Source organism: Nelumbo lutea, chromosome 1 (genome assembly GCF_056320005.1).
Source record: "Nelumbo lutea isolate HS-2025 chromosome 1, American lotus-T2T, whole genome shotgun sequence".
Lineage (NCBI taxonomy): Eukaryota > Viridiplantae > Streptophyta > Magnoliopsida > Proteales > Nelumbonaceae > Nelumbo > Nelumbo lutea.
This window is the reverse complement of record NC_142684.1, coordinates 157,820,499-157,833,167: the sequence shown is the minus strand read 5'-3', so window position 1 is coordinate 157,833,167 and position 12,669 is coordinate 157,820,499. Positions and strand designations below refer to the sequence as shown.

Below are 12,669 nucleotides of genomic sequence, written 5' to 3'. Positions count from 1 at the left end.
CCCGGCCCCCTTGAATCTCTCATGTGATAGGTTACCACCTAAAACGAATCTTGGTGTTTGGTAGATATCTCTTTTTTTAGCTAAAAACCTTTGCCACCTGGCAAAATATATCCCTTTTAAATACAGAGAAGGTAAATAAATAATAACACTTTTGCTAATTCTTGTGAAATGACAAAAAGTAAATACATAAAAGGTAATACTTTTCATGCACGGTGCTGAAAAAAAAAAAGAACAGAACACAAGAAATAGCATTGGACATGCTAGAATTAGGGCTGCAACTTGGGTTGGGTTAACCGGGACAATAAAAAAGTCAAGTTAAAATTCAGGTTAGGGTTCGGGTTAAATAATATGAACTATTTAATTTCAGATTGGGCTAGGGTTGAGGCCGTGGCCAATCCTATCAGGCTCGAACCTGATTTAGCTTTATATTTGTATGTATAAATATTATGTAAATATTAATTCATATATATATAAATACTTATTATATATTTACATACATGTGGGATGCATGTATATGTACAATTAAGCATTCATTAATATATATGTATGTATGTTCTTATTTTTTATTTATTTATATATCTATGTATCTATCTACATGTATATAGGCATACATGAATATCAACAATTTTTAAATTTGAATTGAAAAATTTTTAAGGCATAATAAATAAAAACATTTGAGAAAAAAAAAACGGCCAACCCGAGCACAACTCTAAACCCGAAACCGAATTGGACACCTAACTACAATTTGCAGCGAGCGAGAGGCCAGAGCTGACTTGTTTACCCACGTGAGTATCACTGTATCAACCACCCCTATATATGGATTCACCGGACATTGATTCTAGGGCACATGTAAGTGTGTAACAGTCCAGCAGCAAAAGGTGGGGCCCACTGTTAAAGATAGGGGTAAAGAGTTGAGATTTTCTGACAACAGAATGAATAGAGAGGGTTGAAACATGTTTTATTGGCCGGTGATCCGGACTTGGTGGTAAACCTGCACTGACCTAACCATGTGGGGTTTGAGTCGGGGTTCAGGTTGAAGTAGACCCGCTAAACCGATACGTTGAAGTTGCAGCATTGAAATGTGTTCATGTATGCAGGCTAATTCGAGTATATTTGTACTTATATGTGGCACGGGTTGGATTTAGTTCAGTAAGGTCCGGTTCGGGTTGGGCTCAACCAGATTGACTCGAATTCTTACTGAACCCGACCCATTGATATACCCGCTGTCGGCTGTACACCCATGACCCATCTGTCCCCACCCCTATGTGGGGCCCACATGCTCATCACCCCAATACCATCACCATTGCGTAGACTTTGCCACCAGACAAAATAGCCCTTATCAACACCCAATAATAACCACACTAGGCAAAAGATTTAATAAAAAAAAAAAAGAAAAAACGTCTTCTTAAATTGTGAAATCCTGAGCGCCGGGAAAACAGCGAAAGAATTTCGGAACTAAAACTCATGTTTAGTTAAAAATATCAATCAAATTCCCTAAACTACCCCTAAAAGCATCCGAAAATCACGTTACGTACCTAAACGAAGTCAAAACACGAGTCAGATACTCTCGTTTGGCTTGGAGCGTATCTCGCTCGGTCTCTCTATAAAAATGGTTCCCGAAGGACCAAAATTTCTCTAAAGTCGCAGGACTCAATACCTATTTTCTTCTGCGTTTTCTCTCTCTCTCTCTCTCGACGTCCGGCCATGGCGTCTCTGACCTGTGTGGCCTCCGATCTCGTCCCACTCTTAAATGGCACCGCTAACGCCACCGCCGCCGCCGATTACATCTGCAGCCAGTTCAGTGCCGTGCAGAATAGTTTCACGGACGCTGCTCATGCCATCGACAACACTTACCTGCTCTTCTCGGCCTACCTCGTCTTCGCTATGCAACTGGGCTTCGCCATGCTCTGCGCCGGCTCCGTTCGAGCCAAGAGCACCATGAACATAATGCTCACCAACGTGCTCGACGCGGCCGCTGGGGGTCTGTTTTACTATCTCTTCGGGTTCGCCTTTGCCTTCGGTTCTCCTTCCAACGGCTTCATCGGCCGTCACTTCTTCGGCATGAAGGCGTTCCCGTCAGAGTTGTTCGATTACAGTAACTTCCTGTATCAATGGGCTTTTGCCATCGCTACTGCCGGGATCACCAGCGGCTCTATAGCGGAGAGAACCCAGTTCGTCGCTTACCTCATTTACTCGGCCTTCTTGACGGGTTTCGTGTACCCGGTTGTGTCTCACTGGTTCTGGTCGGCTGACGGTTGGGCCAGTGCCTTCAATAACGATAACTTGTTGTTCGGATCCGGAGCCATCGACTTCGCTGGATCAGGTGTGGTTCACTTGGTCGGAGGTATAGCTGGACTTTGGGGGGCTCTCATCGAGGGGCCTAGAATTGGTCGGTTTGATCATGCCGGTCGATCTGTAGCTTTGCGTGGTCACAGCGCATCCTTGGTCGTATTGGGTACCTTCTTACTGTGGTTCGGCTGGTACGGGTTTAACCCGGGTTCGTTTTTAACCATCTTGAAGGCGTATAACTCCGGGAACTACTACGGACAGTGGAGTGCCGTCGGCCGGACTGCAGTGACCACGACCTTGGCCGGTTGCACGGCTGCGCTGACCACTCTGTTCGGGAAAAGGTTGATTTCAGGACACTGGAACGTTACCGATGTGTGCAATGGGTTGCTTGGTGGGTTCGCGGCAATCACCTCCGGCTGCTCAGTGGTTGAGCCATGGGCTGCTATCGTCTGCGGTTTCGTCGCGTCCTGGGTCTTGATTGGATGCAACAAGCTTGCTGAGAAGTTCAAATATGATGACCCATTGGAGGCTGCGCAATTGCACGGTGGCTGTGGAACTTGGGGTCTTATATTCACGGGCTTGTTTGCAAGGGACATATATGTGCAGGAGGTATACCAGGCCACAGGGAGGCCGTATGGGCTGTTCATGGGAGGAGGTGGAAAGCTCTTAGCTGCTCAAATTATCCAGATTTTGACGATTGTTGGGTGGGTGAGTGCTACCATGGGTCCTCTGTTTTATGTGTTAAATAAGATGAATTTGCTGAGGATATCGGCTGAGGATGAGATGGCCGGAATTGATATAACCCGGCACGGTGGCTTTGCATATGTATACCATGATGAAGATGAGCAGTCGCAGAAGCAGGGAGGTTTAATGATGAGAAGAATAGAACCAACTAATGGCACTCCCGCTGCTAATCGAAGTCCATCACAAGCTGTGTGATCATCAGCTGTGATCACACTGATAGTAGTAGTTGTAGGTTCTCCTTTTTTTCTTCATTTTCTTTCTTTCTTCTTCTTCTTCTTCTTCTTCTTCTTCTTCTTCTTCTTCTTCTGTTCTGAGGGCTGGTAAGGTGTCTATCCTCTGAGGTATTGTATATTATCCGTCTGGTTATGGTTTGAACTGTGAAGTCAAGTGATAAAAAACAAAACGGTTATATTTTGTTCTTTTCAATTCTCAGGTTTTTTTAAGATGATTTTATTGATTGTGGTGAAAAAGAAGGGAGTTTGATACATGTTTTGAAGCTTTGTAATTGGGGTGGCTTTTTATAATTCTGTAAGATAATGCCACTCTTTCTTTTTATTTGTCCTCTCTGTGTGATCTCCCCAAATTCTTGCTTCATTGATTGTTATTGTTTCCCAATTGGCTTGGTTTGGGTCTATTACTGATTTAAGTTTCAAAATGGAACAACTTGGTTGATTCATTTGATAGCATACTCAGTATGCACCCAGACAATGAAAAAGTGAAAAAGACAATTCCTTTTTATGCTAAAGCTTTAAATAGCCATCCTTTTTAGAGACGAAAAACAAGATATGGTAGATACATTGAATGGATAGATATCTTCATTGCCTTCTAAATAACCAATCAAATCTGTCTTCCAAATGATTCGGTTGGATTGCTTTTGAACTCACGTAGAACAAATTCTCAATCTGTGCCGAACTGATGTTGAATTGCAAAGAATCAAATTCACAGTATGAACCTATCTCAGCCCATCCAGAGAATAATATGAGAATAGTTACTGAGAATCAATTGACAGTTGGGTCAATCCAAATCTTTTTTTTTTTTTATAAAACAAGGAGGTGCTACACAAGATGGGGGGTCAATTCAAATCTAAATCTAGATGAGAATCAATTTGTAATGGTCAAGTAAGAACCAGTTCACACTTTGGAGAAATCCTCATCAGTCAATCATCTTTTAGCACCATGTTCATCTAATTTTGCATAGTTTAACAAAATTCATCATTAGCAGCATGTTCATCCAGCTCTGCATAATTTAGAAAAATTCACCTCCATCCATTATTGTGTTGTAAGCTTGAGCTTCATATACTAAAGGCCCAAGAAGGGCCCAGCAGATTTTGGCTAATGAAAACCAATAAGAAGCTGCAAAATCTTGTATATCTCCTCTGTTTGAAGGTGCGACTTATCTGCAGAGTAAAATTGATGGACTTGGTTATCAATCTCAATCCAGCTGCACCCAGGAGTTTTTGTTAATCCTTGTTCTTTTAATATCTTCCTCACTTTCCTCGCCTCTTCCCAATTTCCTAGCTCACCATATATATTGGCTAACATTACACCATAACTCGCATTATTTGGATCAATTTCGAGCAGTCGCCAGACAGCAAATTCTGCCAATTCCATATGCCCATGAATCCTACAACCATTAAGCAAAGAACCCCAAACAACCTCATCAGGTTCAATCTTCATACTTCTTATGACTTTCATGACTTCTTCAAAACAACCAGCTCGACCAAGTAGGTCTATCGCACACCCATAGTGCTCAATTTGAGGTTCAATCTCATACTCTTGAGTCATCAACTTGAAATACCTACAACCTTGCTCAACCAATCCTGCATGGGTACAAGCATTCAACAAACCAACAAAGGTAACCCCATCTGGCCTCACTACACCTCCAAACTCCCTCATCTCCTCAAAGACACTAATTGCACTCTCACTTTGCCCATGCAGTGCAAGGCAATTGATCATGGAATTCCATAAGGTCAAGCCTCTCTCTGGTGCCTTGTCGAAAGCCCTTTTTGCTTCCCTCAAGTTACCACATTTTCCATACATATCTACAAGAGCATTTGCAATAAACGAATTGGGACCGAGGCCGTTCCTATATACATAACCATGGATCAATCTACCAACATGAAGCATGCCAAGGTGACCACAGGCTGAGAGTGCACAGACGACTGTGACCTGATTTGGCTTCTCAGATTCTTCTATCATTCTTCTGAATAATGAGATCGACTCTGTGAATAGACCATTCTGTGTGCATCCGGCAATGACAGCATTCCAAGATGGAACATCTCTTTCAGGCATCTCTTCAAAAAGCAGGATAGCATTCCCCATTTGTCCAAGCCGTGTGTACCCCGAAATCATCGCTGTCCAAGACACAACGTTTCTATCAACAATTTCATCAAACAATTGGCGAGCAATTCCTATATCCGAACCGGCCCTCGAGTACGAATCGACCAGAGCAGTTTGCACAACTGGGTGTCCTCCAAAACCCGATTTTAAAATGTGGGTATGAACAGCTTTAACCCCATGTGTTTCAGATACCTCGGAACAACACTTTAAGACTAATGGGTAGACAAAATGATTGGGTTGAGAGCGTCCTCGACGGATCATATCCCTATATAAAAGAAGCGCCGATCTGTGATCAGGTTGGGATGCATACGCGGTGATCATGGCAGCGTATAGATAGACATTGGGTGCTTTAAGATGGTCAAAGATGAAGCGAGCATAAGCGAGGTTGGAGAGTGAGAGAATACAAAAGCGAACAAGCTTGAACGCAAAGAACTGAGTCTGGCCGTGGCCAAGCGTGAGGAGGAAGGCTTGGAGCTGCTTGAGATGGTTGAGATGATTGCATTTCTCCAATACAGACAGCACAAACTGGTTCAGATTTAGTTTGTAGAGTTCCTGATGTCGAGGGATGGCAATTAGCATGTTAACTTTGGCTCCGCCTTCCCACCAATATTTGCACTTCCCTTTCGAACAGAAATAACTGACAGAGTAACTAACAAGTACCAAAAAGATTTATCTGGGTCCTATTTGTCTACACTCTGCACCAAAAAATCAGAACTTACCAACTGGGTAATACTACAATTGCGTCGGTTCTTAGGGTTGGAGTTGAATGAGCGACACGCCTTAGAGACCACGAGACCAGGTCAGCGGCCAGCCAAAAGGAAAAGAAAGTCAGAAACGCGTTTCGCCGAGCCGAAAGAAGATGATTAAATGCTTTGATCCTTGCGCCTGTGCCGCCGGCTTTGGAGTCAAAGGCAACCAGAAGTCCAGAACAGTCCCAAACGATTAGATCCTTGGATTATCGTGGCACAAGTTCCAAAATGGGAAGCCAAGCAGATAACTAGATAAGACTACGTGTTGGCCATTCTGAATGGGAATTGTGCCGAAAACGGTTTGTCATCTTAAAGCTATATGAGACTGTTCATATACAAGTTGAAAAAAAGGGTAAACAAGCCTTGTTTTAATAGGAAGATGTTAAGTCTATAGACTCTACACTCTGATATGAATGTATCCGTGAAAATTGCCGGTCCGAATGTAGTAGGTACGTTAGGTAAGTACAATGACTGAGTTACATTTAATTTTTCCTCTCAAATTTTCAAATCCGTCTCGTCTTAAATCCATTCTGACCCGTCGCATCCGTTAAATCCCTTGACCAAACGCTTTCCATTAAAAAAAGTTTTTTAATGCTTATAATATGATTTGAATCTACTATCTTACCTTTTGTATTCATCAAAATAATCAATAAAAATATAATATTTAAAATTAGTATTTTATAACTAAATGAAATAAATAATCTATCAAATCGAAATTTACATTAAATGATTTTAATCCCAAAAAAATTATATAAATAAAATATTAATAATAGAATAATTATCTTAGTACTTAAAGTTTATAAATTTATGCATGATATATAATGGATTTATATTTATACATTTCGAGTATAAGACATCGAATACCCTAAAGTTAAAATCCAAATCCGTCCCAAACCCTATAAAATTTTGATAAATAAGTTCTATTAGGATCAAAGCAGATTGGATACCCGAAAATTCCCATAAAATTACCATCTCTAACAGTGATAAATGCGGGGTTTTTTTTTTTTTTACTAAAGAGGTTTGGATGTTATTAGACCTGTGTGGTCCGGCTCTGCTCAATGATAATGTAATGTAAGTATTACTGAATGATGTAAGTATTATTTAACAAAGTTGTCAGGCCCGTTCATTTTTGGTAAATGGGGGTGGTGATGCAGGAGTTGTCAATGGAAAAGTTGCTCCCGATGATCAACAATCCTACGATCATATACTACTAGGATGTTTTATTTTCTTGCGAAGGGAAAGCTACCCTAGGCTTGTATGAGTTTGGATCCGCTAACCGTAGTACATTATTGGCCACGTTCACCCAGCCGAACACATGGGACATCGGTCATGTTATGATTACTGATATTCTCAACTTGTAGCTGGCTGAACGTGGGCAGCAATTTGTTGTGGCCTCCCTTCCTGGTTTACCCAAAAAAACACTGGATGACAAGAGAGTTCTCATGAGCCAGAGGCAGAGCTTCCTTGTTTTCTCAACATAGTTGGCATCATACAATTATCAAATTAGCAAGCTGGAATTTTGAACCGAAGAATTGCCATTCAAACAATCAACACAAATTTTAATTTTCTTTTGGTAAAATATCAAGCTGACTCTCACATCTTTGACCCCACATGAGCAATGATTCATTAGTCAAGCCAACATAGAGAAACTGGAGGATTCTGTATCAATCATGATATCACACCAAGGACCCACGTATATGGAGCTGATATGGTGCCTTGTAATTGGCCCAATATACGCTCGGCTGTGTGCCATGTGGCAAAAACTTTGACATGTCATGGTCCAAGTCATCCAATCCTTCCCATTCTAATTGCATAATGAGGAATTCTTGAGAAGCAAAATGAGAGCCTCATCTGCTCGGTGTTTGGCATCTTCTCAACCCCAACTTGTTGCTGGGCATTGTGAGGTGGGGCTTATCTGCCAACTGTTCGACAAAGCTCTCACTCTCAGCACCACACCCGTCCATATGCTGCACGCACCCTTTCTTTGACTAATAGGCCATCAAGGCTCAAGTGGTCATTTTCAAAATATTTGTATTCAGATCACGGGAGTGAGGACTGAGGATCTCGGATTGCATTCCACTTCTGACCTCATTTACCAAATAAAAAGTGACTAGAGCTCAACTTTACCAAATAAAAATTTAAGTGTTCATAATTTAATGACAGATATATCACTGAACATAAGAGAGTGATTAAATAGGATTCATATAACTGACCCAATAGTGTTTGGTTCCATTACCAATTTATTAGATAGTCAATACTAATTCCGCATCAAATAGGTGTTTCCCCATTGAAATTCGAAATTTTGTTTGGTTAAGCTGTTTATCAAAAAAATATTTTTGCCATCTTTGTTCGCTATATAAAAACAAAAAAGAAAAAGCTGAAAAACATTTTTAAACAACTTTTTCTCATTTTTTTTAAGAAAAGTACCCTACAAACAAACATTTATTAGATAAACAGCAATAGAATTAAATATCCCCATGTAGTGGGGACAAGACTAAGTAGAAGATGAGGATTTGTTACGCATGAATTTATTGTCTTATATTTATACTTTTCCAATTTTTTTATAATATTTTTATGGGCAAATTTCTTAAACTATTCTTATGGTTTAGTTAATTGACTAACTCTATCCTTACTGTTTAACATTGTCTTGCACCACCCCTATTGTTTCTAACAATTGGCACAGTCACTAAGTGCTAACGGAAACAAACAAAATGTCAAATTTATCTTCTACTATTTCTCAAATTTTCAAAATAAAACCCAATTAATGAAAATTTCTAGGAAAGTCAATGCTCTATATTCGTCTCCCTCTTCTCCATCTCCATTTCTATTTCCGTTTCCGTTTCTATCTCCATTTTTCGTTTTTCGTCTCCGTCTATGCCTTTGTCTCCTCTCCATCTCCATCTCTGCCTCTTACGTCTGTCTCAAAGCAGAATCCCTTCTTTCCCACACTCCTCAATCGTTGCCTCTCTTGTAGAGATAGTTTTAAGAGGAACACAATTGCCAATCTCATTTGGGAGTTAATCAATTCCCTTTCAAATCTCTGCTCATGACATAGGCATCAGCTTTATCGGCATGCTTTGCAACCTTGCAAGGTCGACCATGCCCCATAGAGGTAACAAGGGAATAGCTTGAAGTTGAGGGTGAGAGAGACTAAGAGAAACGGTACAGCCAAATAATACACCTCTCCCTTTCTGTTCTAGTGAGATAGACAGAAGGTGAGAGAGAGAGAGAGAGAGAGTTCTACAATAGGTTCATTATTTCTCCTATCTATTTGATGGTGTCAGATCTTCTGGGTTGAGACAAGGAGTTAGAAGCTGATCTGTGAGGGGTTGCTTCATCATCTCTGATGGTGTGCGATCTGGAAGTTCCTACCTAGAAGGTTATGTGGGCGCTAGTTGCTTGGCGGACTGGTTCAACTGTAAGAAACACGATCAGAGAACTCAGGGTAGTTAACCCGACGAAGTCACTTCGATGCTTAAGTTAGTATAGTACTCTAGTTGCGAACTAAAATGCTTGTATGCAAGTAGGCTAGTGAGCAAATAACCGCGCGTACCCTGTGTCATTGGGGTTGGTGCCTTTATATAGGCATTGTTTGGCGTAGGCTTCACGCACCGCATCCGAGATTTTTGGGAGGTCGTTCCTTACCGGTCCGAAACCCTCGGAGGTAACCGCTATGCACATTGACCATCCTCCGAAACATTCGGTACGCGGGCCAACTTCTGAAAAACTTGGGAGTGTCAAGATATGCATGCCAAATTTGTCGGGGAGCACATCTCGCAGGTCACCGCTTGGTCCTTAGTCAAGTTGGCAAGCCCTCAAGGGAGGTTGCGCCTCGCGTCGATGTCACTTCGGCCAGTGATGAAGTGCTACAAGTCGGCCCTGGACAAGGTGCTGCAAGCCGACCTAAATTGTGGTTGATATCGCTAGGTTGGCGATAAAGGCTGATCGTCAAGTCGGGGCGAAAACGAACTATGATCTGGGACTCCAAATCATTGCTTAGGTGGCATCTGGGTGTCGTCCAGATGTTTTGGGATGCCATGTGTCATGAGGTTATTGGAGAGCTAAATCCACCCTCATCAATCTCTATTGTCCAACATTCGACTATAAAGGAGTTGAACACTCAAATCGAATATTATATGACCAGGCACTTAGGTCCAAACCCACCAAAAGAATAAAAGCATGGCATTTTCGACCATAAAAATGTAAGTAAAGAATTTTTGTAAAATATAACAGTCACGTGATGTCACGTGTGAATGATTTATGAGGGAGTATTGATGATAAAAAAGATTTTAAGCAATTGTGAGAAACATTAGGAATGGTGCAAGACAATAATTAAATAATTAAACAGTAAAAATAATGTTAATCAATTAATTAAACCATAACGATAGCTTACAATATTTGCCCTATTTTTATTTTTGAAATGGAATTGTGCATGAAATTCTTGATGCCACCATCCCCGCATATAGGTTGAGTACGGATTTGCTATTGAAGTTTCCACTGCAAAACACAGTACCGACTACTCAGTTGGCTGAGACAGCATCGGAGGGTGGATTAATGCCTTCCGAGATTCTCTGCTTAAAAATTTATAATTCCAAAAACTGCAGAATTGGGAAGGCATAGATGTTTGTGCTTCCAAACCCCTCTCCATTGTTGAAATGGGCTAAAAAACCTGTACAATTCCACCTTCACCCAAAAACACAGACCAAAAGGAAAAAAAAAAAAAATCCATTTTCTTTGCAATCCAAACGCAACTTCAAGGGAATGAGAGATTATTTTCACATTAATTCAATTGATATCATATTAAAATCATGGATTATAGGTGGGGTGGTGGGCCTTCTTTTTTTCCCTTGCTTTTGGTGGGTGGGGTTGGGGGGTAGAGGGTGTGATGGGTTCTAAGTAGATTCTGATCTGACATTTTAAAAGGAATCTTCATGTGAGGGGTCCCACGTTGATTCAAAGTCATAGGAAAAAGGAGGTGAAAATTCCACGTTTAGAATTCTATGATCATCAGCCATATCAAGCTTTTTGAACCCAAAAGCTCTCCATGGGAGGAGGACGAATAGCGGAGCCCAGGCCAGCATGCTGGGAGGAAGGTGCCAAAGTCTCCTTCTTTCTGTGACGTAAGAATTCTGTCATGGGTGAAACCACCAAACAAATGAAAGCAATTAGGATCTTCCGTTCTTTGATCCTTGCAGTCAAAGATGGAAATGTGTAATAAAAGCAATGTGCGCCTCACAATAATTTGCCTTGTTGACTTCACCGAGCCGGAAGTCTCCCACCAAATCATGTACGGCCACACGAATATTTCATCGATCACTTGGTGGGCTTCAAATTCCAAGCATAGCAGGGGTCAAAGTCAAGCGTTCTTACAGGAAATATCAGCTATCTTTTTATTAGTTTTGATATAAAAGAAAGGAAAGATTAGCTATCAATGATCCAAAGTTGTACCAAACCTGAAGACTATTGGTTCAGTCTCATCTTTTAGGAAGGTTCGCCTGGGTGATGGACAAGGCATCCGCATACTGGCCTTCCAAGAGCAAGACCACCGTGGATGAAAGTTTTCCTGCAGCAGACATCAGGCCCCACATAGAAAGCCAGGTGAAAACCCCAGAAAGTCAAAAAGACACTGTCATCGGAGATCAAAACATGTTCCCAATACAAGGCGGAAATATACTGTGGGACGTTGTGGGGGGCTCATTTGAACTCTTATCATTGACCTAAGAAATTGCCTTTCCAATGAAACTAATTTTAATAGCTTCTCCAAAGCCGCTCAATCAACAAGCCCTCCCAATTCCCAAACTCTATTTGAATTCAGATTAACTGAATGCAATGACTGTATAACAGGCTGAGGAATCAATGAAAATGCCCCATACCGGCCATAAATGCCATATGAGAGATCAAGTGGTTGTGGGTCATGTGCATTTATGACTGACATGGGGCGTTATTATTGATTCTACAGGCTGTTGAACTAAATAGCCATTGCTTTCACCTAATCCTATTTCCTTACAGCTCAGTTGGTTGAAGGGTGGAATGCACAATTGTTAAACAGCCATTGCATTCAGCTAATCCTATCTCCTTACAACTCAGTTGGTTGAAAGGTGGGATGCACAATTGTTAGTTGGTTCATAGCCCTGAGAGCTATAGTCACCAGCACCACTATTCTAGCATATCTCCAATGATCTGGGCAGAATGGACATTAATGGGTCTTACTGGCTCTGAAAGTCAATACCATAGATGAGAGCCATGAATGGATTCCATGAAAGTTCTCTAATACTGTACAATGAACTGTAGAACCATATGGTCAAACAAGCAAACATGATGTTGTCAACTGGAGTGAATGAATGGAATTGGACAGAGAAATGTGAATACGCACATGATGGGCAAGACTCGTTTACCAGACCAAAATGATAATATTCCAAAACCATTGGCCAATGGCCATGGGGCTCTTTATCATGCTGTGAAGTCGATTGAAGAGAAATCTTGGTGCGATTTAGTACCAGCCTACCAGGATATATCCACCGAAAACTGCATTAACCAAACTAGAATTA

General features: G+C 41.2%; 2 protein-coding genes and 1 long non-coding RNA gene across 3 annotated transcripts; 1 reads left to right on the top strand and 2 right to left on the bottom strand.

Annotated features, from left to right (window-relative positions):
* Positions 1-1,579: 1,579 nt before the first annotated feature.
* LOC148878636 (ammonium transporter 1 member 1-like) lies at positions 1,580-3,588 on the top strand. Its single transcript, XM_088957601.1, has one exon. The coding sequence runs from the start codon at positions 1,705-1,707 to the stop codon at positions 3,226-3,228; it is 1,524 nt and encodes a 507-aa protein (XP_088813727.1). The 5' UTR covers positions 1,580-1,704; the 3' UTR covers positions 3,229-3,588.
* Positions 3,589-4,021: 433 nt separating this feature from the next.
* Positions 4,022-6,618, bottom strand: LOC148878635 (pentatricopeptide repeat-containing protein At1g33350-like). The gene is made up of 2 exons (XM_088957588.1): positions 6,092-6,618; positions 4,022-5,992 (listed from the first exon to the last, which is right to left on the bottom strand). Exon 2 carries the CDS (start codon positions 5,949-5,951, stop codon positions 4,365-4,367), a length of 1,587 nt encoding a protein of 528 aa, XP_088813714.1. The 5' UTR covers positions 5,952-5,992; positions 6,092-6,618; the 3' UTR covers positions 4,022-4,364.
* A 3,920-nt stretch (positions 6,619-10,538) lies between these two features.
* On the bottom strand, positions 10,539-12,017 carry LOC148878634 (uncharacterized). Its single transcript, XR_016106709.1, has 3 exons — positions 11,575-12,017; positions 11,358-11,446; positions 10,539-11,250 (listed from the first exon to the last, which is right to left on the bottom strand). It is a non-coding gene; the product is annotated as an uncharacterized LOC148878634 (long non-coding RNA).
* Positions 12,018-12,669: the final 652 nt, after the last annotated feature.

Excerpts from the sequence above, each read along its gene's own strand:
- LOC148878636 (XM_088957601.1), top strand. The coding sequence starts at position 1,705 with ATGGCGTCTCTGACCTGTGTGGCCTCCGATCTCGTCCCACTCTTAAAT.
- LOC148878635 (XM_088957588.1), bottom strand. The coding sequence starts at position 5,951 with ATGCTAATTGCCATCCCTCGACATCAGGAACTCTACAAACTAAATCTG.